The sequence below is a fragment of the Scomber scombrus genome, chromosome 6, assembly GCF_963691925.1.
Source record: "Scomber scombrus chromosome 6, fScoSco1.1, whole genome shotgun sequence".
NCBI classification, from domain to species: Eukaryota; Metazoa; Chordata; class Actinopteri; order Scombriformes; family Scombridae; genus Scomber; species Scomber scombrus.
This window is the reverse complement of record NC_084975.1, coordinates 17,268,307-17,292,879: the sequence shown is the minus strand read 5'-3', so window position 1 is coordinate 17,292,879 and position 24,573 is coordinate 17,268,307. Positions and strand designations below refer to the sequence as shown.

At 41.0% G+C, this 24,573-nt stretch overlaps 1 protein-coding gene across 1 annotated transcript in view; it reads right to left on the bottom strand.

Moving 5' to 3' along the window:
* mctp2a (multiple C2 domains, transmembrane 2a) overlaps positions 1-24,008 on the bottom strand; it is a 30,811-nt gene extending 6,803 nt beyond the window's left edge. Inside the window, exons 1-17 of the mRNA XM_062421500.1 lie at positions 22,995-24,008; positions 21,356-21,452; positions 18,699-18,841; positions 18,498-18,574; positions 18,291-18,405; positions 15,994-16,179; positions 15,662-15,838; positions 14,832-14,962; positions 14,539-14,725; positions 14,162-14,255; positions 13,960-14,062; positions 13,784-13,877; positions 13,547-13,648; positions 13,352-13,426; positions 12,965-13,084; positions 2,699-2,818; positions 1,647-1,688 (exon numbers count right to left, since the gene is read on the bottom strand). Of these exons, the coding sequence (XP_062277484.1) occupies positions 1,647-1,688; positions 2,699-2,818; positions 12,965-13,084; positions 13,352-13,426; positions 13,547-13,648; positions 13,784-13,877; positions 13,960-14,062; positions 14,162-14,255; positions 14,539-14,725; positions 14,832-14,962; positions 15,662-15,838; positions 15,994-16,179; positions 18,291-18,405; positions 18,498-18,574; positions 18,699-18,841; positions 21,356-21,452; positions 22,995-24,008 (2,877 nt within the window). The remainder of the gene's footprint in view (positions 1-1,646; positions 1,689-2,698; positions 2,819-12,964; positions 13,085-13,351; positions 13,427-13,546; positions 13,649-13,783; positions 13,878-13,959; positions 14,063-14,161; positions 14,256-14,538; positions 14,726-14,831; positions 14,963-15,661; positions 15,839-15,993; positions 16,180-18,290; positions 18,406-18,497; positions 18,575-18,698; positions 18,842-21,355; positions 21,453-22,994) is intronic.
* Positions 24,009-24,573: the final 565 nt, after the last annotated feature.

Genomic DNA, 24,573 nt, shown 5'->3' with positions numbered 1-24,573 from the left:
TTTGATCTAACTGCATGATATCACATTCAAGTGACAGCAAGACCATAACAAGACTTTCAAATAAGCCACTTTAAATTAAAGCTGACAGCTTAAAACAAACATGGGTGACTGCTTAATTAGTAAATGAAAGGAGATATTTCATTTCCTCAGAGTGTGAAAGGGCTTAGGAGGCTCATGAAAACCTTTCAAAAAGCTTTAAGAGGCGAAGGCTGAAGTTCCGAAAACACATGCAATGTATTGAGAAAATCGTACATCTTTCTAAAGACGCTGCCATTGCCTCAACTAAAAAATTAGGCATTCCTCTATCGTATATTGTGGTTTCAAGGTAAAGACAGATGTAATAATCCTTCTGTGAAGCAAAAATATTAAATTCAGTGAATGAAGCTAATCCTGTCCGATTCAATATCAACAAAACTACTGAATTTTCTGTATCAGTGCTGCTGTACCAGTTTGCCTGTTCTTAGCAAAGATAGCAAGTACGGCTTCCCACTTTGTGTGAGCAGACATATCATGCGAGCTTCATCTGTGAATTAGCCCATCCTTTCAGACAGGATTTGGTGGATGTGCCTGTGTTTTTAAAAGGAGCTGGCTTTTTTCGTAGCCCCAGGTCGTCACAACAGAATATATTGAGCGCATTATGGATATGAATCCTGGGCCTAGACATGCAGCACAAGGGTCATTGCTTGGAGGCTTTGTGTTAGTTCCACACTTCATTGCCATGAAGCAATAATACACATCCCTGTTAACTCTTCCTTCTTTACAGAAAACAGTGGGATGAGTGTAATTGAATATTAGGTGCTGTGGGGAAGTATAATTTTCAAGCTACTTAAAGATTTCCTGTTGTTTTTAGTTTTTCAGGAGACACAAGAGAGATATATTAATAAACGTAATTTACGATATCTCACAAATGAACAAGTGAAAATGACTCATAACCTTTAGGGTAAAGTATAAAGTTTACTGTTGTGTTATTGTACTTTGTTCATTTGTTCTGGTAGTAAAGGTCATTCTCAACATTTGTGTTCCATTTAGACAATGATGATACACAAAATCTACTGATATCGTCCCCAACAGCTGTGCAAAATGTAATTGATGATTCCGGTTAAATTTGATTTATAGATTTTCAAAGGGCTGCGGTATCTCAGCGGAGTGCATTTGTAGAGTGACACTGAATACCCACAGGAACAGAATGCTGCAGTTTCATAGATGTTACACTCATTTGTGATGCATGAAAATATTCTATTATTAGTAAGAAAAAGAGCTTCTGAGCCTCTGTCATTGTGACTATGCTAAAATCTCAACTAGAAGCTGAATGGATCTTTACTTTGGTAGAATATACTTCATTTGTATAAGAATCAAAGCTACTTTATAAAACATGAATTTATAGCCACCAGAAGCATGCAGACATGTTCTTTTTTTTTTTTTTTTTTTTTTAAAAGAAGGTCTTTAGGTCCTCACACTTATGATAAGCCAGAAAATGTTTTATACAAGCCACAAGCCACTGATTAATGTCACTATGAAATGTTAAAACAGACAGTGTTTATGGTAAACCTTAAAAGATTTATATTCATAGTGAAAACTATGAGGTGATAATGTTCCACCAAAACATATTATCCCCTAAAATGGCAAAAAGAGACAAGATAAAATACCTTCTCGCCCTCCTCTTCGTCGTCGCCAATGCTCATGTTCACCTAAGAGAAAATAAAGGGTACAGGGTGATTTCAAACGAACGGGACATGTGGGCACTGGAGCATTTTTAACAAACACCTAGTAATGAAATTTTCTTTGAGTACATTCACCCCTATTGGGAGAGGCTTGTTTCCATAGAGACTGAATCACAGGGGTGACCTCACACAAAAGGAGAGGTGAAAGAGGGCCTTCCTCACAAGAGCACTGTCACACCAAAGCAATCTCATTTCTCCACAATATAAGCACACAGAAAAACAGAAAGAGGAAAGAAAAAAACATTTAATTTGGATGCTGTTGCCTAGATCACTTTATATCAAGTCATCCCTGACCCAACTGTGGCACACACTGTGACATTGCCTGGGAACGAAGCTGTGTCATTGCTGGCCAGAGGGTCACAGAGGGGTGACAGTGTCTCCACACTGGATATGAGGGTGAGCCTAGGCTTTAACATTGCCCAGAGACGGCATCTTTGCCAGCAGCCATAAACACAATCACTGGGCTGGGGATGTAGCTCTGGGGAGGGTGTGTGAGCAGGCCAGGCCCCTGGCTGGCCGGTGAGAAGGCTTACAACACAGTGAAATTGGGGGGCAGTCAAAAGTGTGAACAGCATTAACCTTCACAGACATGTGTAGGGCAAACATAATTTCCATAACAGTAGATAGAGGACACAATGGTATGTTCAGGAGAGAGCAATAGTCTGTCTTTACGGATGTGGTGAGATTGTCTGTTTATATATACGTATATCAACAGACTAAAGGCTATATGTGCCTTTACAGTGATTCAATTTTAGTTGAAAATAATCTAACCAGTTGACTGTACTCTGCAGAGAATTTTATAGAATAGCTTCTGCACATTGCGTAAATGTCATTGTATAACAATTGTTATTAATATTAAAAATTGGCAATTTGTTCATGTGAACAAAAAGGTTTTCATTACATTAGGTTTTCAGTGTAGTTTTAGATTGTACTCTAGATGTATAAATACTGAAGAGTTTCTGGTCCTTGTCACTCACCAGGTCTTGGTTGGAACTGGCCTTCCCTTTGGTGAGGTGGAAGTAGTTCCAGCCGATGAGCAGAAGCAGGAAGAGGGGCAGCATGAAGAGCTCCCCGTGCCACACCGTCACCAGGAAGATCTGAGGAGACAGAACGTGACAGCATAACGCAAAGCACATCACGCTATAGCACCCTCACCCAGCTTTCAAATCTCAGCAAGCCTGTTCCCAAAACAAAATATATAATGGATTTAACCACGTCCTAAATCTCATGAAAGGCACTACAGACTGTAAAGCCTCTGAGATTTACAGCCGATGGCAACAGATTTTACTCTTAGTGGTTTGAAAGTAACAGACATTCAGGGGCAACTTTTAATATCTTGAAATCCTATTTATATACCCCAATAACACTGCGCTGGCAGAGTGCCTTACTGCTGAACAGAAAGTATGACATGGATAGGCATGGTATGCTGTCTTTTAACTAGCACATCAAATCCTCTTAGATACAGAAGCAGCGAGGCTCTCTGACGAGGCACATATGGCAACTGGAGAAGCATTTGCAACATTTACCCCCTCAGTGGCGATGATACTGAGAAAAGCCAAGACCCCTGGTAGAAATAAGATGGATCACACTGAATGAGTAATCCCTCATAATTCTGTAAAGGAGTGGTGCTAAGCACGTTGCACAACACCCACTGCATTTCACAGCAGAGCACTAATTGGACGGCTGCATTTAAACCCGTTTAGTGACACCCTAATGAGTCTGTCTCCAACTGAAATTATCAGGAATGTGTGAGGAGGATCACACCAGCAGGTTGACAGGGATGAAATAAAAATGTCCCCCACAGCAAGTTGAATCTTAAAATATATTATAGTGTGATTATGTGCCAATACACCCAACATATGGTCCACTTCTATTTACCACAGACATCTTTCACAATGTAAATTTTTCCTTCATACTTTATATGCAACATCTATAATTAATGCATCCTTTGCATCAATAAAATTAGCCCCTTTTATACAGAGATCCTGCAATATTACTGTAAAGAAGACCCGACATTATGCTGGCTTTGCTTTTTTAGACTGAACCAAACAAAGCTGGTATAATGACACCCTGTCCTGGATTCAAATGGCATGACATGTAACACAACAGTGTCTGTGTCTAGTGTGTGTAGTTTCACGCAATGTGACTACTTCTACTTCTGGCTTAATGGTGGAACAAAAATGCCCTGCCCTCCATTTCGTGTTTGTACTTTTAATACAGAACAGCGAGGCAGAATAATAGTGTAACAGTCACCCCTTGAAAAAGATATGTAAAAGGGGCAAATGACTCTACTTTCTTAACAAGTTTTTCATATCAAGTTTATTTCAAAACAGTGAATATATCTGCTATGCGGAGCTCACATGATGGTAGCACTGTGCAGTCCAGGCTCAAAGAGCTGCAGGCTGCTTAGAGTACGAACAATATGTTTGAGTTAAGCCCGAGACAGGATGTGAAACACTGGGGCCTTCAGGCCTCAATAGTAGGCCTGTAAACAGCAGACTGCTCCTGTCATAGCAAGCATGCAGAGTCTGTGTATGTTGCTCTGGGGGGCAGTCTACCTACTGCCACATCAGGCCTAGGTTCAAACAGCCACCAGGGAAACGTGAACCATGAGTAATGCAGACAACACTGTGGCCCGACTGCTCTAGGCTTCACCACTTTACTGCTTCAATACAACCTGGGACATGGTGGTGAGCCCAAGCTACATGTAGAAACACAGTGGGATGACCAAGATGTGAAGAAATGAACAATATGTTATGGTCATTTTTTAAAGAGCTCATTTGAATTACGTATACAGCAACAAACTAGAGCTGGTGGGGGATAAAAAAGGTAAACAATGAATATGCATGATGTGCAGAAGTAGCTGCAGTATATCTCCTCTCTGTTATGAATAACCTACGTCATGTGTTGTCACCTCAGTTCCCATGAGGCAATTCTAAAGCGACGCTTCTCTCACCCCAAAGGAATTCAGCTGGCTGGTGGACAGGTAGCTTGTCATATTCCCAGTATTCTCATAAAAAAGGAAAAGAAAAGGAGGGGAAATGTGCCTGGAAACTGACATGAGCCCAGCAGGAATGTTGAACCTCCTTGCCCTCCCTGCAAAAGCTGCTACATTAACCACTAAAGTCTAATTGCTTGGTCTCTGTCTTCCTGTGCAAGTCAACAGAGGGAGCCAATTCATTTCCGCCCAGGGAGCCGGCAGAGAGAATCTGTCACAGGTATTCATAATCGCCCACTAATGCAAATTTCTTCTCACCGCGTTCTGGCTCAGTGGACAAGATAAAAGCCTACAGAAATACAATGCCTTGTGTCTAAACTGAGTGCTTAAATGAGGGTATAAACCAAAACTGTCAGAAATATCTTCTCAATTCCTCCCTCATGGTATGTCAGCCCATGTGTGCAGGATTTACATGCTTTTTTAACACTAATAAAAACGATGGAAAGAAACATCTGGGAAAACCTCTCAGATTCCTTCACTCAGGTGCACAGACTGAGACTTTGCCGTCAGATATCCCACAATAATGAGCAGAGGCAGGACTATATCTTCCCCTTGTCTCCTCACATTCTCTAGAGTTTCTGTGAAACGGAGACAGAACCAATTCCCCACTAAGTGGTTTATGTTTTATTAGCAAGGAGCTGAGTGATTAAAGGATATGTTAGACAAAGTGCAACCTTTCAGGCTTGAGTGTAAATTTGTATACAAAATAATCCACATTTTAATTGCCATCAAAGATAGGCTCCATTTCAACTGTAAAGGCTTGACTGTATATTTTTCATCCGTCAACAAACTAGGCACAACAAGTAAAACCTTGAACTTTTTTAACACAACAATGCTAATACGTTGCATGAGCAATAAAACAGTCATTTATTTAACCAAAAAGGATATAGAGCAACAAACACATAAAAAGGTGGGTAATAATTAATGGTATACCTGGGCATCTAGGTCTACACACAGCAGAAGTAGATAACGAACGACTTGTAATTGAACTAGTGTTAGTATGTATGTCTGGGAGGAGTGTTTCTAATGTAGGAAACCTCCCTTGACAAACACCATTTAGCTGAAAAATGTCTGTATGATTATGCATGGGGTGCCTAGGGAGAAAAAAAACAATGAATTAATAAAACTATTAGCACACGGTGGAGTAGATGATGGAGATGCACTCTCCTTAGCCACCTGTAAGCGCTTGGAGAAGGGGGCAACCCTGGGCAGAGCAATTCTGCCAGCAGGGTTAAGAACAGCCTGACAGATTTGTTTTATAGTGCCATTAATATGATTCCACTAAATGCATTCTGCGCCTTCTCATGCAGATCCCCTGGCCAGCAGAATCCAGCACCTAATAATAAAGCACTCAGCGATTAAAAGTGTGAATAAAATAACTTAAAGCTGAGCAAGCATGGCAGCTCCCACCACCCACACTCTCCCAGGAGAGGGAGAAGGGATCGTAGCAGGAACAAAGGGACAAAGACACGCTCTATAAGAGTTTCTACCATCCTGTAAATTGATTAACAGAGATGGGGGCGGCCCAATCTACAAACCCAAACTTCTGACTGCCAGACTTACAGTACCACCAGACTACAAGGCTGCCAAATGCTGTCCTTACACACTACTGCAGACAATGGGATAGAAATATGGTACCACATCAGTATAACATGCATTATACTGTTAATGTCACATCACACGGCCATACAGTATCATTACCATAAATAGCAAACTAAAATCGTTCCAGTGTTTTTTTTGTTTTTTTTACATGGTACATTTCAAAAAATACCCTTATTTTTAAGACTACAGTATGTACCACCCAAAACCACTAAAGATTTAATCTTGGCTGCATCTTCATTGCTTCTCCTCAGTTGCACTCCACTTGGAAAGCTAAACAAAGCGAGAAGAGCGCCAGCCAGCATTATGAGGGTCAGTCATGGGGGTTGTGGATGGATGCCAGATTACGTGAACATATACTGAAAGGGTTTAATACTACAGACTGCAGGGTTTGTGTATGTATGTGTCTGTATGTGAAAGAAAGGAAGTGTAGGATATACGAATATTAAGAGGTTAAAACAATTATTATTTTAAAGAATAAATAGGAGCCTTTACACAACCTTGAATAGCCTTTACTTTGATAGTGATATTCTTTTTTTGGGTGAAATCAAGGCCAGTAAAATTAATCTGCGTCACCTCCTCAATTAAAATACAAAAAAAATCAGTAATAAATCAAATGCATAAGTAGCAGCTCAGCTCACTCAGGTCTTTTTTATTCCAGCCGCGCTGAAACAGAATCTGTGGCTGAGGGCTTATGTTGGGGACAGGAGCGGCAGGCTTTAAAGTAGCTGTAAACGCAGAGCAATGAGACATGTAATTTGTGTTGAGCTTGGGCCAGTGTGGGGACAGGCTTTCAGGGGGTGACGGAGGCAGAGGAAGCACAGATAAGATTTCTCTTCGGGGCAGGTAGAGTGTGTGGGCAGCCATGGTGCTCTGAGCTAACGCTGAATAAATATTTCACATACGCTCAGCTCAAGTCTTATCGACTTGGGAGGGAGAGAGATAGAGAGAAAGACAGAGGAAGAGGGGGAGAAAGAGGGATAGAGAGAGAGAGAAAGAGAGAGAGAGAGAGAGAGAGAGAGGGGGGGAGAGAGAGAGGCTACATTCAAGTGAGAGCAATAAGAGGGAAATATCACGTCCCTCTTCAGCGGGGAGAAGTCAGTTGTGCCATATCTGAAGTATGATGCAACTTACAATTCAACTTTTAATTCAAATACATTACAAATATTATGTACCTGGGTATCTGGTTAGGTGGTTATTTTTCCACTCTGATTAAATTATTACCGTAATTCTTCCTATTTTATAGCTTAATAGAAAACAAAATACAACAAAAGTAAAAATGTTAGTATTAAAAGCATAACTAAATACACATATAAATAATGTAATTAATTATATTCTCTCAACAAATTCAAAACTAAACCATAAAAATTCACATTATGTAATAACATTTTTCTGAATTACATGTTCAGTAATTTCAGTGATTTCGGTAAACATAAAAAGAAATAAAAATATGTCGTGGTTTTTTAAGGACATCTGCACAGTACAGTGCAACAATGATAGCAGTTCTTTATCAAAGCACTCAGGAAGAGCAGTCGTGCAAGGCGAAGCATTAGCATTTGCTCACAGGGCCAGCTCTGGCCGTTGTCTTCCCGCCTGTCTGACACATGCCAGGGCCAGAGTAGCGCCAGTATGAGGCTGGAGCGGGGCAGTCAGCGGGGGCCCCATGGTGCCTGTCAGTGGTGGCTACACTGACCCTGCACTCCGGCACTGGCCACTAGTGTTTAATCCGTGTCGGGAGCGTTAACACTGAGCGACCTCCTGGGTGACAGCTCTGCCATGCGAGCCTTTTCCCCTGAGGAGGTGGGGAGGGAGTGGCATGGACTCTCTCTCCCTGTCAGCTTCGCTCACACACACGTTAACGTGCCGGGGCCAAGACCGGCCCCAGAACAGCCACACACAGGGGCGGACAGGTCACCGCCTCAGCTGCCTGGGGAGAGGTGTCCTCTGTGACTAGTAAGGTGGTGAGTATGTTAAAGGGAGTCATTATGATACGGCACACACAGTGGGGTTAAACACAGAGCATGCTGTATCTAGGCGGAAAACCTGTATAATATAAAACAACAAAGTATAACAGATGCACAGATAAAACCCTGCCTTCTCAGGTGTCAACATGTTTATCAAGTGCAGCTGGTTATTATTAATCTTAAGACACTTTACTTGTTAACACTTCACACTGTTTAATAATGCTAAATAAAAACAATCAATGTGGTTGTTTAAATCGAATGTATCAAATGTGTTCTCAAAACGGAAATTCATGTCCTAAAATATATTTAAATGTGAGCAATTTCACAGTTCTAATGAAGTGAATATTAGCAGTTAAAAGTTATGAATCCGACTAATGAGGGGACATGTTTCAAGGTTACACATTGCATTTAGCCAACCTCAAGAGCTGTCAACTGACATATATGTATTCATGGCAGCTAAATAGTAACACTATGTTAAATCAGGAGGCACTGCTGAGCATTTTGCAAGTAGTCATAGCCTATCATTTAATAATTAATAGATTGCAGACTCAAAACCACAAATACACACATCACCATCACAGCCATCATGTTTTTTCCCTACTAGACACATTCCCACTGCACAGTCTGTGAGAACTCCCACAGCCATGGAGAGGGAGAGTGTAACCCCCATGAGACTGAAGAAGCCCACTCCTTTAAGGCCTCCAACTTTTTCAAACAGAGAGAAAACAGATGCAAAGCAGAAACAAGGAGACAATTCACAGGCGTGCACAGTCCTCTCACTGTTCTCACAAAAGCTGGGCTACACTGCAATGCAGTAAACCACAAACGGGCAGATCCAAGACTCACAAAGCATCTCATTTTCAGGAACAGTGTTAACAAGAACAATTATGACAACTCTGATTATGTCTTTGATCTCAGTCGGGCTGGTGTTCTGGTTAATGGCCCCGACTGCCATGGTTCTACACAGGTGGTCTCCCGAGGCCTCTGGAGCCAGCTTTGACCCTGTCCTGCCCTCATCTGGGGAGACGATGATTCTATCAGCCCCCAAAAAAGCGCCCGTTGCAGCTGCCAAGTGTGTTTACAGCTGCACCGCATCAAACATTCATCAAATGCCATCTTTACAGTGTGTGATGTGAGGCAATCAGCATTTCACAGGCTGTCAAATGATGTCTAAAGCGGTTGCTACCTGGCAGTGTCAAAAAGAAAATGGTTCAAATACTCACATAAGGTATACAGGTTTCTTTCTAGTCCAACTCCTGACAGATGAGGTACCTCATATGTTTAAATATTAATTCTACTTAAATACTTAAAGCGGTCTAATGACAGCAAAGCTCAAAATCAGCTTTCAAGTGTAAATTATCCTTTTTCTTTTTTAACTTTCATCCATTTCATCTAAATCAAAATTGTTCTCAACTTTAAACTTCTGAAACAGATTAATTTGGCTGGCTAATACATGCTCATTTAGCTTTTTTTCCCCTTCATCTTTTTTGTGGAAGAAACTTGTGTCTCTTGGTCTAATGCACAGAATGGAGGATTTCACTCCAAGTTGTTCCCACGAATGGCTCCTGTTGGGAAAAGTAACTGATCTCCTTAGAGCCTCCATTCACATTTCCTGTAGTGCTGTAGCTCCATCTACAGGTCCTATTCTTGCGTGCAGCAAAGAACTCTGGGTGACCCCTCTGCAGTCAGTGCTGATGTATAGCACATTCATCTCGCTCAGTCTTAGTGAAAAGCACATCTAAAGGCCGTTATTTTATGAAGATTTTAGCTGTCACATTTTCTCTCTCTCAGAGAAGGGAACATGCTGTTGTCAAACTCTTGAAAAGCGCAGATCCTATGCTCATTACTGTAGCATAAACAAGCAGAGGGGAAAAAAATCCAAACTTCTTGTTTGTATTTCCGTTCCGTGTTTATGAGGATTTGCCAGAACTTTGTTTAAATGCGTGAGTAATATTTTTTTCTTTTTCTTGTTTTTTTTTCTTCTTTTTGTTACATTACCTAATTAGAGAGACTATTTTAAAACTGCAACCCAATGGTGGAAAATCGAAGGCTTCAAGAAGTACGCACTGATGAGATTTCACAATCAAGACAAGTAACCTCCTGCACTGTTACAATACCGCAAGTCTTTCCATTCATTGCAGAGTTGTCTCTCACACAATAACAGTCAGTAGCAGCATAAAACTAAATAAACTATTAATCTGTAAATGCTGAAATCATATATTCCTGCTTGTGCAGCTTTCTGATTGCTACTTATTAGAGAGAAGTTATCTTGATATGAACAAAGGAGAATTCACCACAAAACATTTGTATTTTCACATTACAATCTACTTGGTTAACATGGACCGAAGCAGTGATCCCTCATGCAAAATTTGAATACCTTACACCACACACCAACAACCACTTCATAATGCATACATGAATCTACATAAACAGGATAGAAATGTGGACTGCATGCTGTGTGGAGTTCAAAAAATTGGCCTGTGGGACTGAGTGATATAATGGCTAAGTATTCCTGGTAAAGCACTACGCGAGCATCCCGCAGTCCCAATAGAAACCACAGCAGCAGTAATGCATTACAGGATGTATATGGTGTAAAAGGGTAGGACTGGTCTGCCTGCTTGATAAATAATGTATTGTAATGTATATTAAAGCTAGACCCACCACTGCAGCATTTCCTACCGGCATACCCTGAGAAGCCGTGTGCTGCCTTCCACTGTGGAAAAGAGCAGACACTAGTGGTATAATTATGCACATCTGAGAGGCAAGCAGAGGCCATCTGTCAATGTCTGAATCAGTTACCTTATTACCACTGCCTAAAGATATAAAGATAGGAGTGGGAGCTGCTTTCATTAAGGCACATGGTGGCATGCTGCTTTAGACAGCTCCAAACACTAACTTAATTGCAAATGATGTACAGTGGCTGGCCCTGGAGTGGGCAGGTGCACTAGTGTATATAGTGGCATGTAATGACAGTCAGTCAAGACCTTGTTGTCACCCCTACTGACTGTCAGACAGTAGTGTAAATGCAGGGGTTTTACTGTTGCTATCAATTAAGCAATATTTACATGTCATTTGCATGTTTGCTGTGCTTGTTGCTTGTTGAGAATTTATTCATTGAAAAAAAAAAAAACACAAACTTTTCACCCCTCTCAATCTGCCGATGAGTGGGTGATGAATACACAGTGGAAGATTCACTCTGGGCGATTCTCACCATGCACCTTCGACACTTAGACTATTTGAAGCACACCTCATCGCAGACAAAGGCGTACTCTGACTACTCAGTGACTGTCTGCTTTTAAAAATATCAACCAGCACTTTGGTGCCAGTGTCTGAAAACATTGAGCAGTTTTTTTTTCAAATAAAAGGACAGCAGCATGACAAAACAGCTAGAGTCGATGTCAGAATTACAATCTTCGCTGATGGGCAGCAAAATACAACTGACAAAAATAAGATTGGGAACCACTCCATTACAGTAACAATGATGATCTTGATGAAAAAACTGCTTGTGTGAGATCCTTTTCCTTCATTCTAAGATCTCTATTTTGTGTGCTACACTGCTAAACAGCAGGAGGAGTAGAAGTGGAAATGAAAGATTAGAGTGTGCCACCACACACTCCCATCGCCTGCGGAGGATCTAATTATAGGTGGAAGAAGATGGCCCCATCCCGCTGACCTGTCACCTGTCAGCCTGCCTATCCTCCTGCTCTCATGCCCATATCCCTGCCTGCCCGCCTGCCTCCAAGTCTCTCCCTATCTTACTTCGGAGACCGCACTCTCACTGAACTGTCTTCCTCTTTCTGCACTCCAACTTTCTTTCCCAGATAGCAGCCTGCCTCCCACTCTATCCTTATACAATCGCCTGCATTGTTCTCGGTCTTCCTGTCTGTGTGTCCGCCTGCCTGTCTGTGTGCCTTGCTGTTCTAAAGGCTGTGATACATTGAGCCTGGCCATTGCCTGAGGGGATTTGCACCTCAGGATCAGTGAGAAGGGCTTATAGAATACACCAGGTATGAATTGCATGTCATCCTGAGACAGAGCAGACAGAAGAAAAGCGGTGAAAGGAGAGTTCTTCACACACCCTGTCTGTGACCGCTTCCTCACCCTGACACGGTGCTGGCAGGGCTTTCATGGCAAGTGTACACTCTTAATCATGACATTACATGTGCTGTACTGAGGGGGATTCACAGGGTGATTTAAGATTATTTAAGCTTAGGACCTTAGATCACATACCCTCATTAAAAACAGCTAAACAGAGACATTTAAACAAGGTTCAAATCTCGGAGGCAGACTGTCACTCCTCCACCCAAGGAAGCTGAGACTGTGATCCTCCTTACACTGTGCCCCGGGTTAGGAGGCTTTGCTAAGAAGTCAGATGTACAAACGCCCAAACCCCACCCCTTCAAATACACTCTAATGTCATCAGAACTGAAAGAAAGCCAAGTGGGGTTTGATTTAAAGGATAACACACATCCATCACATACGCATGGGATAAAAACAGAAGCCAGCCATTGTTTTTCATGGGAAAAAGACTAGCAGAGAGAGAAAATGGCTAAACCGAAGATTCTCCTCAACATTTAATTCAAATAAAATGAAAGAGTTAAAACTGGGCTGCAGTGAAACGGGACAAAACTTGTTCGCCCTAAGGCTTAAAGAGAGTTCATTAACGTGAGGCAATGACTTACCAGAAATGCTATTAGACTCCGTTGTGTGCTCTCCCATTGAAAACAGCTTTTAATGTACTGTAACGTGTACAGAACTGCTGTGCTGATTTTTCGAACCCGATATATATTCCGGGCAAGAAGCTAATGGGAAATAATTGGAACAAAACACCAGTTAGTGTCAATTGATACTGGACATAATGTTTATGACTGTGCAATGAGGTTGAATCAGCTTTACAGTCCCTTATTTTCCTACGTACAAAGTTAAATGTTTAAAGCCAATTAAACTAATTGGTTTGAATATGACCAATTCAAACTATGACCGTGTGTAGTTTTGTTGTGGCTACTTAGTAGTATGTATAGAGGGGGAGCCTTTTTGTTCCATCTGCTAAAAACATCAACTCAGACAACCTTCTTGGAGAACTTTGGGTTTTCCTCCATTAATTTTCCCTCCTTTGGTCGGAAGGTTCTGATACCAGCTCTGACCTAGGACAAAGAAAGAAAAAAGAAACACCACAGTTCAGTTAATTTTTTACTTTCAACATTTCAGAGCATTTGAAAAAGCTTAACTTTCAAAAAGATTGATTATATGTATTTGATACTGACTTTGTTGTAGACAACCTCCAGCTCCAGTGTGACAGTTCCTTTAGACGCACTTTCCAAGTCTTCTTTCTTCAAGAACAGACATATCTGCTGTCCATTCTGAACCTTTAGGAATTTAAAAACACAGTATATTGATAATTATAATTTACAACTACTTGATATTTTTTATGTCCAAAATTAATATGTAATAAATGTAATCCTTTAACAGTTGTAACAAAATGGCTGGTCATACAGACTTACAGTCAATAATGGAATGGCCACTTTCCCCAATATGTTGTCTCCATTTTCATCCAGGACAGTCAACTCTATCACATCATGAATGTCCTTAATTGGGCTGTAACATCATAGTAACACATATGTTATTCAAGTTAAAACAGGACAGATGTTTTGATTATTTTTCCACATGTCCTACATACAATGTCAATGCTTTGTTCCACTCAGGATTGAGGGTCTTGTGGACTGCGTGAGTTTGAAGTTTGCTGTTTCCGAGCTCAATAACACACAAGGGGTTGCTTTTTCCTGCAAGTGACAAATTTGTGTTATTATTTAATGTAAAGTAAAAGGCCATGACCATGAGAATAGAAAACAGAGTGTAAGTAGTGAATTGCTTCATGTTACCATTGAGGTCTGTTGCTGGAAGATCATTTGCCTTTATAACCTTGACCTGAAGGAAACCGACCTCGCCCACAGACTTGTGAGAGTTCTTTAAGCTCTGAAAAAACAGGAGGGTTTAAAAAGTTGTTATTCTTTTTTGAGCATGGTTAATAAACGCATCACATAAAATTGTATTCTTAACACCTGGAATGTAGCAGAATAATTTCAATGTAATTGAAAATGGGTTTATAGCATAACATTTTTTTTAACTATTTGCATTCCTTACTAAACTGGATAAATTAGAGTGCTTACTAAACTGTACATTGCCAATAGAATATTATACCAATATTTGGGGACCAGTTTTTTATGCAAAAATTAACAAAAAACAAAAATGTACTAACGAATTTCTCCATTAGCTTGTCTCTCTCGTCGGGCTTCTCCAAGGTAGCTGTCTCAGAGTCAGAGATGGAGACTCCCCAGCTGGGTCTAAGAGTGACCAAACACACCAGTCTGCCCTTTCCTGGATCCAGTGCCTGAGTGTAGAGCTGTCTCTCATTAAGCTGAAGTCTCGATTGGTCAATGTCAAACCTGAAACACAAAAGGAAGATCGCTCCATTCAAACACATAAGGCCAACTGGTTCTGTGGAAGAGCCAATGTGAGCAAAATTAACACCAGCCACCAGGAAATACTCACATCCCCCATGATTCTTCACCCTTCCTTCCTCTCTTAGAGTACACCTCCACCTGCAGAGGTTCCTGGATAACTTCAAACTGATTGAAGTCAAACTGCTCTCTCCACTGGGGATTGGGCTGAATGCAAAGGTTCTAAGGGCAATAAAGACACAGATTCAGCTCATACAGAAATGTGGAAACACACACTTGGACGTGATGTCAGGTTTAATGCATTATCAGACTGAGCAGCTCCTGCATGACAGGTGGATTAAGTCCTCATTCAGTCCAACCAGAACGAGGCAGGAGAGGAGAAAGAGACGTCTATTTGTGTGTGCTTGTATGTGCACACCTCAGTAGCCACTCTGGGATTGTAAACACTGACAGCTTCCAATTAGAATCAGCTTTGTTCAACAAACAAACAAGCAGAGAGGAAAGCAGAGAGGTTTACAAAGAAATGACACGACAACACAAGACAAGTGCACCATAGAATCATCAGGGGGGAGGCCAACAAGAACAGGTAGATGAACAGGGCATGCTGGGTATGCAAATGAAGGCAATGAAGCCCAGCCCCACAAAGCACAGGGTGAAGTGAGTGGCAGCCTTGCCCAGTCTAATGAGCTGCCTCTGCCATGGCCCAGTGAGCCAAGGTGGAGGTGAGTCACTGACAGGTACCTGCTGAGAGAGAGAAGCGGGGAAGTAAGAGATAGGGGCAGGGAAGAAAGACTTGAAGTATAAAGAGCAGACATTAAAAAGACAGAAGAGCATGTGAAAAAAAGCGGGTGTAGAAAAGGTAGTAAGTAAGTAAGTAAGTAAGAGAAAGACTTAAGAACTACTTTAAAAAATAAGTCCAACCTTGCTCTTGTACTTCTGATCACCAAGTCGAAAGCGGACATAAATGTCCCCATGACCATATTGCGGCAGATCCAGTCCCTCCACCAAGGTGATACTGAGCACTCCTGTCCACATCTGGTTCTTTAGCTGATTCTTCGGCACTTCAGCTGGACGCCCAGTTGGGGTGGCCTGGTTCTGCTGCAGGGCAATAATACACACAGACAGTTGCAGTTTTAAAAAGGGAGAACTATTTGTGTGGAAGTTCTGTGCGCTCCCCTCTGTTTACCTGCTCCCCCTTCAACCTGGCACCTCATCATGTTCACAGAGTGCATAAAAGTAGGACAAAGGTTTACACTATACAGCACATCTCTGTTGGAGCACATTAGCACATCTCTTCTGACAGGCAAGCCACACCACTGAGGCTCCTGGAGTGAGAGGAAGAGAGGGACGTCAGCGAGCAGCCAGATGTCCCTGGCTGTGACAGTCCCACTCATCACTGGCTCCCAGGCTGAGTGTGGGGAGGCAGGACACTTGGCATACTGCACCAGAGACAGCAGGCAGCAGTGAGTAATGATGCAAACCGCACAGCTCTCTCATCAGCAAATTATGCATACATGCAGTATGTATGGCCAGCATCAGAGTTTGCTTGTTGGCAAATTCCTCCAATTTTAATTTAACCAGCAAAATAACAAATTTTTTCTTCTCAGGTGAGACTACAAAAATAGCAAAGATGTTGTGCATATGAGAACTTGGAAATCAAGGACAAGCCCAGCAAATAATCCACTTCTCCTGCCATGTGTCACAGAGGGAGTGAGCGAGAGAAAGGCCTTGATATGTTTCCATGTTCGAGTTCCCGTGAGGCCATGCGGTGATAGGCCAGGGCTGTAAAAACAAACAGCAGAGAGGTTGTGTAGGGCTGACTGTAATTAAAGAGCAGGACCGTAATCTGCTCTAGCCTCTTTGATTGCCCAGCTCCTTCGGCTGCCCCGCCGACGCTGCTTCAAACAGCCCCACTACAACTCCCCTGCCACTCCGGCCCCTCCTCTTCACTACAGGGTCACAACCCACATTGCCACCCAATCCGGAGGGGATCAAAGCACATCTCAGGGACCTGAATTAACATGGAATACCACAGGCACAGCCCTATAAATATCAGACCCTTCAAAAGAAGAAGAACAGAGGGAGTGGAGGAGCGATATAAAACAGGCCTCAGCCAAGTCATCCCAAGTGTTTATCTTGGACACATTTCTATCTCAGCGGCCAATAAAACAATTCCACTTAACTGTAAGTGGCCCCTAAAGAGAATCTATTCCTGGTCCTAAAAGGGCTGTACGATTGCTTCCATATGGTGGGACAGCATGGGGACAAGCACGATGAGCTCAGACCCAGGTCCATTTGGCTGGTACCTCAGCAATGTCCATCCACAGCTGTGATATTACATCCTAACATCTGGGTTATTGCCCGCTATGCCTGGGAATTATCAGCCTTGCCGATCTTAGGCATCCCACACTGGCAACATGCCTCGAACAGCAGAGTCCCCCTCCTGCTTCACCCATACGCCCCCCTCCTGTTTGAAACACTATCACACAGCAGAGTTTTACTAAGGCACTTGCCATTCCCTGTCTCTGCGGTGGTAACACAGAGGGAGAAAACGATGTTCTGAAAGAGGGGGAGTAGAGCTGTAAGAGCTGTGTATTCAGCACTTCCAGGATAGGTGTTAAACGCAATAAGGTACTGTACGTTTGTCAAAAATGAAATGGGAAAAAAATGGCATTGTTACATTTTTAAATTAGCACTGTGATTTAGGCGGCATAACATTGTGCAGAGTCCAATCACACATTTCTGTCTCCCTTTGAGTATCTTTAACCATCTGTAGTGGATAACCTACTATGTGTATGAAAATGGTTTCATTTCTTTGTCATCTAATTTCAAATTGATTTTGTCTACTGGACCATCAAGAGACTGAACAGTGGCAGATGTAGTGACAACATAGGTGTGAATATAAACCCACTCACTGCAGCGTGAGACCCAAACAGCAATCCACCTATTTCACTCTGAATCTAATTACAGTTGCAATATATTGAAAACCACTTGAGAGGAAATGGAACTTTGTTTACTACAAAACCAAATACTGCTATATAATACTCATCTAAGAGCTCTTTCATCACAACATATTTGGTCATTATTATTTTGGTTTTGATAAGAGCGTAATATTGTACCATACTTTTCCACAGCAAATGATACCACTGAAAATAATATGCATTGCAAAAAAGGTTCACTATAAAACCACAAAAGCAATAGGCTGTGCTGAAACCAAGGTTACACAAAAAAGATTGAGTCCTGAGCATACGCCTCATTCTTTGTTGCACCATAGTACAGTGAGCTACTGCCCCCTAGTGTTTTACATCAGGGTAACCATAAGCACCCAGTAAACGACAAGGTTGAATGTAAAAATGATGGCATTCTGGACACAATTAGGAAATTTTAAGAGTAAATATGATGACATCAAAATCCATACCTTATTCTTCTTTGCCTGCCATTTCTATGAAAAGAAAATAATTACATAAATCAGTACAAATAATTCAAAGAAGACCAGGAACAAAGATTTGTATGAACAAAGACTTCTTATATCAGAAATACGCACATATACAGGGCCTCGTTTGATGGTGGCATCTCTAAACATTAGGCAGACATCAACGAGAATAACTCCCATGTCATCTTCCTTACTTTTCGGATCATCAAGACGCAACTCCATTTCATAGGTTCTGTGAAGAGATAAAAGGGCATGAATATTATAATTGATAACCACTTATGGATATTGTTTTGACAATGTATTCTATACATACATATCACTTACTTGTACAAGTCAAGATTTTTCAGTGAAATAGTGCTGGAACCCATGAAGTCGTCACTCGTTCGATTTTTATCATAGACCTGCCACGACATTACAAAAATCAATACAATTTTTACAGTGTGCTCTTGTGCAAGACCACTTTTGTATCATTAGATAATTTATATCTATTCAAAGAGGTTTTAGGACAACTAACAGCATGCCTACCCGAACTTCCACAATATGCTCTCTGTCTCGTAGAGGATGGGAGAAGGACTCATTCCATCGTGGATTCAGGTTTTTATAAACCACTTTGCTTTTATAGAACTGTTTTCCTTCAAGTTTGAACTTCACATAAGGATCGCTGGTACCTTTAAATAAAAAACGCAAAACAGCAAGACAACGTTGTGACACATTTATTAGGTATTAATTACCTTGGTTTAGTTAACATACTGTACAACAATAGTGTAAAAACACAAATTTCAGAGTAATCTGTGTTGAAACTAAATTATTTAATGTAAACTATGTTTACTTTGTATGAAACATATTGTCACTTTAAAAACTAGCATGTATGAAAACACGCATGAACACATATACACCCTTCCCCCATGCTGGTTGTGTGAGACTGAAATATGTGAGGAGGAGGTGCACCCCACACATTGCAAAAACAGAGGGATGTAGCTGTTTAATTGTGAAAGAGTAGAAACACTCGCCAGCATGAGGCAACCAGAAACCAAAATCTAGAAGCAACCAGTGTTAATCTCCCAAGCCTGTTAAGAAAGTCTGTCTGTGAGTGGGGTGGGGGTATGGGACTTCTTTGTTTCAGCAATTGCATGCAGATTGGCCAAAAAATGAAAGCCAGTCCCATGCCTTCATTTGTATAGGGGAATAAAGGGGTGCTTGAGAGAGCCTGCAGGGAGGCTTGAATCACATGACAAAGGCCCTGTGGGGATGGGCTGTCAGGCCTGTCAGCTCCCCACTCCAAATGAACATCTCGCAAAGGCAGGCAGGACCCACAGCAGCTCCACCCTGCCAGCCTGTGACAGGGAAACCTCCAGGCAACTTGACAGGAGGAGAATGTGGCAGCTAGCAAGGAGAAAAGCTCTGGCATGACTGAGAACGGTGACGATGGAAATTAATGGGAAAAAAGGGGAGAACAAAAACCAAGGAGTGGGGGCTGGTGGCGTGGGTCCTTTCAGAATATGTAATGACAATGTATGCCATTGGTGAGCCTTTGGCATGGTGTTGATTGTTGGGCAAACAGTGGAGAGACAGGGGGCGTGTGGGGATTGCATCATCATGGTGCCATCTTGTCAGGGAAAGTAAGGTCTCAACTAGCAGGGAGTAGGGCACTAGGCTTGGAGGGTCTCCTGCCACCAGACAGTGAAAATAAAAAAAACATAATTTTAGGAAGGTCCTTTCACCAGTGTGCTCTAAGGTGAGTTCCCAAAGCCACAGGAGCCAGAGCTAAATCTAATAATGGCTAAAACCACTACATCACCTAAGGGTTTACTGTTTCAATTAGATAAGATTAATGTAGCTTATCATATCCTAAAATGTTGCTTTGAAATGCATTTGTCAGTCTAAAATGACCAGTTTTAACTATTATTTGTACTTTAAGTAGAACAAATTATAAAAGTCAAATAAGTTATGTCAAAAGATTGTCAGTAAATAACCATATATAATGAGACCACACGTTTTCTTATGTTGTAGTTCCATTTAATACCACTTGAGGTCGCTGCTTTCCCAAAGTAAAGTCTAAGGGGCCCCAGGGTAGGGTCAAGATGAGAATGAGGAAAAACACAAGTTGGCAAGATATGTGTCTCATACTTGTTTCTCTTTCTCTCTCGCTCTCTTTCTCTCTCTCTCACACACACACACACACACACACACACACACGCGCGCACACACACAGACACACACACAAACACACACACACACACACACAGATCAATATAGGTGTCACTCAGTACTCATTCTCTTCTTATTATTTGTATGTATGGATTCAAGTGCACTACTGCACAATGTTTATATCACATTAATAAAATATCTTTTAACTTCAACACTCCTCTCGTAGACAAATTTCAACATTTAACCTAAAAGAATATTAGCGCAAAACTGCCTCCATTTTTAATACAGAATCTTTATTGGATAAGCAATAATAACATTTTCTCTTTGAAATCTGTGTGCCATGTGTTTTTATTACCAGAAATCCCAACAGTCGATTATTTAATAATTATGAAAGTCTAATTTTCAATTAAATTTTATAAACAAATTTCATCTGTCATACCATTTCAATTCCATATTAATTTTAATTAAATATTAGTGGTTTCATGTACATAACATGAGCTATCTGTAATTAGTACCGATTGCTTTAGCCCCGTTTGTCTTATGTCATACTGGTCTGACTGCATACCTTTCTCATGTGTTTTTTTCCTTTACTCTGCTTGACAGGAGATGTCATTCTCACGAGTAAACAAAAGCATTAACTGAAAACATCCCATCTTTCCTTTATACACAATAAATCATTTCCTCTTCTCTACTTTTCCCTGGCTTACAAACACAACAAGATTAACTAAATGCACCCGCGCTGTGTGTATGTGTTGTGTGTCATCAAAGCCTCACTCCTCAGCTGTGGCAAAGAACCAACACATAGAAAAACTGCATTCTTTTAGTTCATGTGCGTGCACAAGAACACTGATATGGTATCTCTTGATCAGTGCTGATTCATCCAAGGGTGTTTCAAAAAATGCCTGCTGTTAAGAGAACAATTTGATGTTAGCTTATTAAAGTTAGTAATTATCTTCTCAGGACCTAAGCAAGACAGCTTTATCGACTAACAGGTTGTGAAAGGCTTATGGATCACCTGCCAGTTGTTGACCTACCGGAGCGCTTGTCTCTGATGACCAGGTTCTTTCCCTGCTTTAGATTGATGCTCAGGAGGTACCTCTGAAGTGGGACAGGTCCTTGGGGGTCCTTAACCTGCAGTGGAGGACCATTCACATTTACATGTTTTCTTAATATCAAGTGCTTGGCATACTTCAATGGGCACAGCACGCAAGTGACTACTCACCAAGTTTTCTGACGGATCTTGTATGGTTTCGTCAAAAAAGTCACATATTTCACTGGTAGTCTACAGAGGAATGTAGTACAATTTTATGAAATATTGAATGCAAACACTCAAAAATGTAAGCTTAGCTGTATGGATGTGTCTACTGCTCTTGAGGTCTACTTGATAGCTTTAATTAGAAAAAAGGTAAGAATGTAAGGAGGAAGTATTCCTTCCTTCCTGCTATAAGAAGAGTCATGTCTTTTAGGGACACAAACAATGGTCTGTCTTAGGTATTTAAACAATTCTAACAATCATAACAAGTATCAAGTTTATGGCAAAGAGAGTTGTTATCAGCCTCTTTGTGTACTGTTTGTAGAACTCTCTGTGCCATGTGTCGCTAACTTGTAACACAGGTTTTCAACTGGTTTTCATGTCTCAGAGGCATCGAGACAAAAGAGTATAGAATAGCTTTAGTTTCAACTATACCCAAGGGCTATATAACGCCAAATCCCGGGTGGTCACTTTACATCGAACACAAACCATCTGAGGCTGCTTTTGATATGTTGCACCAGTAGAATGAATAGTTATACTGTCACAATGTATATATACATATATAGGATATGCTGTGAATGTGGAAAAGGAATGTAATGAGGCTGAGGACGACTTTTAGCATAACAGCTATTGTGTGAAAACACAAAACCATACTATGTGAAAGAGAAATGAAAGCATGCAATTGTGACTGTGGTAAGAATATATTGCATGCTACTATGTTGTTTATTTACTTTATATTAGTAACAAGTAGCATGTTTTTAGAGCTGCAGTGATCAGTTGATTAATTGATTAGTCGATCCACAGATCAAATAATTTGATAATCTAAGAATTGTTTTAATTATTTTTAACCAAAATAATGCTAGCTTTCCTGTGTCATAAATGATAGTAAACTGAGTATCTTTAGATTTTAGACTGTTGGTCAGATAAAAAAAAGACAATTGAAGACATCACCATGTGCTATATTAAATTGTAAATGGTATTTTTCACTATTTTTATGACATTTTAAAAACAAAACGATGAATAAATTATTCAAGAAAAAATTCACGAGATTAATCAACAATAAAATAATCATTAGTTGCATACCTTTATCACTTTATTTAAAAAGAGTTATACGCACTACAGAAATCTGGCCTTGATGCATTATACAGCTTCCATACTTTGATTATTAAAAGATGAACAGTTTCATCTAGGTTCCTATCACTATGTCATAGGGTCTCTGAAATCCTTGAGCATGTTTGGATTTACATCCATTAGATTTATCATTATGACTCTACTTTGACACCAAATTCAAACTTCAAATAACATATGGTAAGTCTACAGTACATGCAGAATCCTCTAAATATACAGAGTATAATACAGTTGTTACACCCCCCCCCCCCCCCCCCCCCCAAAAAACAAAAAAAAAAAAAAAAAAAACTGACCTCTGCTATTTCTTCCAGGGGATCCTCAAGCTGGCCTCCTTGCAGAGTCTCTTCCATGCATAACTCTTTCATCGTCGAGGGAGGGAAGAGTTCTCGTTCGAGTTCCTCCGAGTCTGTTGTCCAGGTCATGTTGACTCGGTCCTCGTTGGGAGTATCACAGGCAGAGTCCAGAGAGAGGCCATCTGCACTCTCCTGAGGTGTACCCAGAGTATCTATGACCAGAGACGTCCTGTCTCCAGGAGTATTTCCTCTGATTGCTGGTGGAGTCAGATTTTCAAATGATGCCTTTTTCTGCTCAAACATTGTGGTCTTCTTTTCTATGTAAGGGCTCACCTGATCTCCCAGTGAGTTTGCTCTGGCCAATGCTGCAGCAATTGAACCTTGAGGCACTATGTCTAATGTGGTGTCTTCAAGGATGCAAACTATTTCACCAAGGAGATTTTCTCTCTCTCCAAGGTCTGGTCTTGGTGACAGGACTTGTGCATTTTTATAAACAGATCTTGGTGCAGGAATAGGCTCAAAAGTAAATTTTGGTGCATTTTCCTTGGCTCTTTTATTCACCTGTGCATACACGGCTTCTCCAGTCAAGTTCACATTTGTCTCAGAGCCTGATTTTATCGCATCATTAATTTCCTCATACAGGGTTGATGCCTCTACTGGTGCACTTATTCTGTTAAACCCTGTAGCTCTGTTATCTGTGGAAACTCTGAGTCTAGTTTCTGGGACTGAATCGGTCAGTTTTTCTGTGAAAAGCGGCCCATCAGGGATTGAGCCACTTGCAATAGAATCAGTATCACTGAAACCAGGGGAAATGCCAAAAAAGATGGCACCAGAGTGGCTCTCTGTTGAAAATGTTTCACCTGGCACAAACCTTAGGTCTGGTACGGAGATACTGCGCCGGTGGGCCAGCATCCTCCCCTGCTTGGCAAGTGGCTTTTTACCTTGCTTCTTCAGGTTAGGAAACTTAGTTTTCACACGCAAGTTCTCTAAGAAGGTCTTTTTCTTGACATCCATCTTGAGCAATTCCTTCCTGATAAAAAGAACAGTGAGATCAAGATTTAACATGTATACAGGCCTGTTGTGTCCGAGGTAGACAGTTCAAGGAAATACAATAAATTAATCAGTTGTCTGTGTGAGCCTTACAGAAGGTGAATATATGCAGTAGGTTAAATTGAAGTGACACGCTGGCCGATTAAGTGCTTCACAGGATTTATCACTGTACACAGACAATATCAAAGACATTTCTACAGTTTGTCTGCCATGTAAATTAGTGTTACACCAGACCATACCTAATTATGCCAATTTGTATGTCTAGACCTAAAAAAACACAAACAGTGCCTATAGGTAACTAAATTAGCAAAACCAAAAGTGCCTGTCAGGCTGCATTATTAATATACATTATTATTAATAAAAGCTTAGCGTTAGTGGTGAGCCCAAATGTCACAAACATTAATATTCTACATGACATACACCTCCTGGATTATTCCAGTTAAATTCTGACAAAGAAAACACAACTATACCTGTACAAAAGACCTCTATTGAACAGCCTGAATGAACCACACGTTGAGTCAGTTTCCAC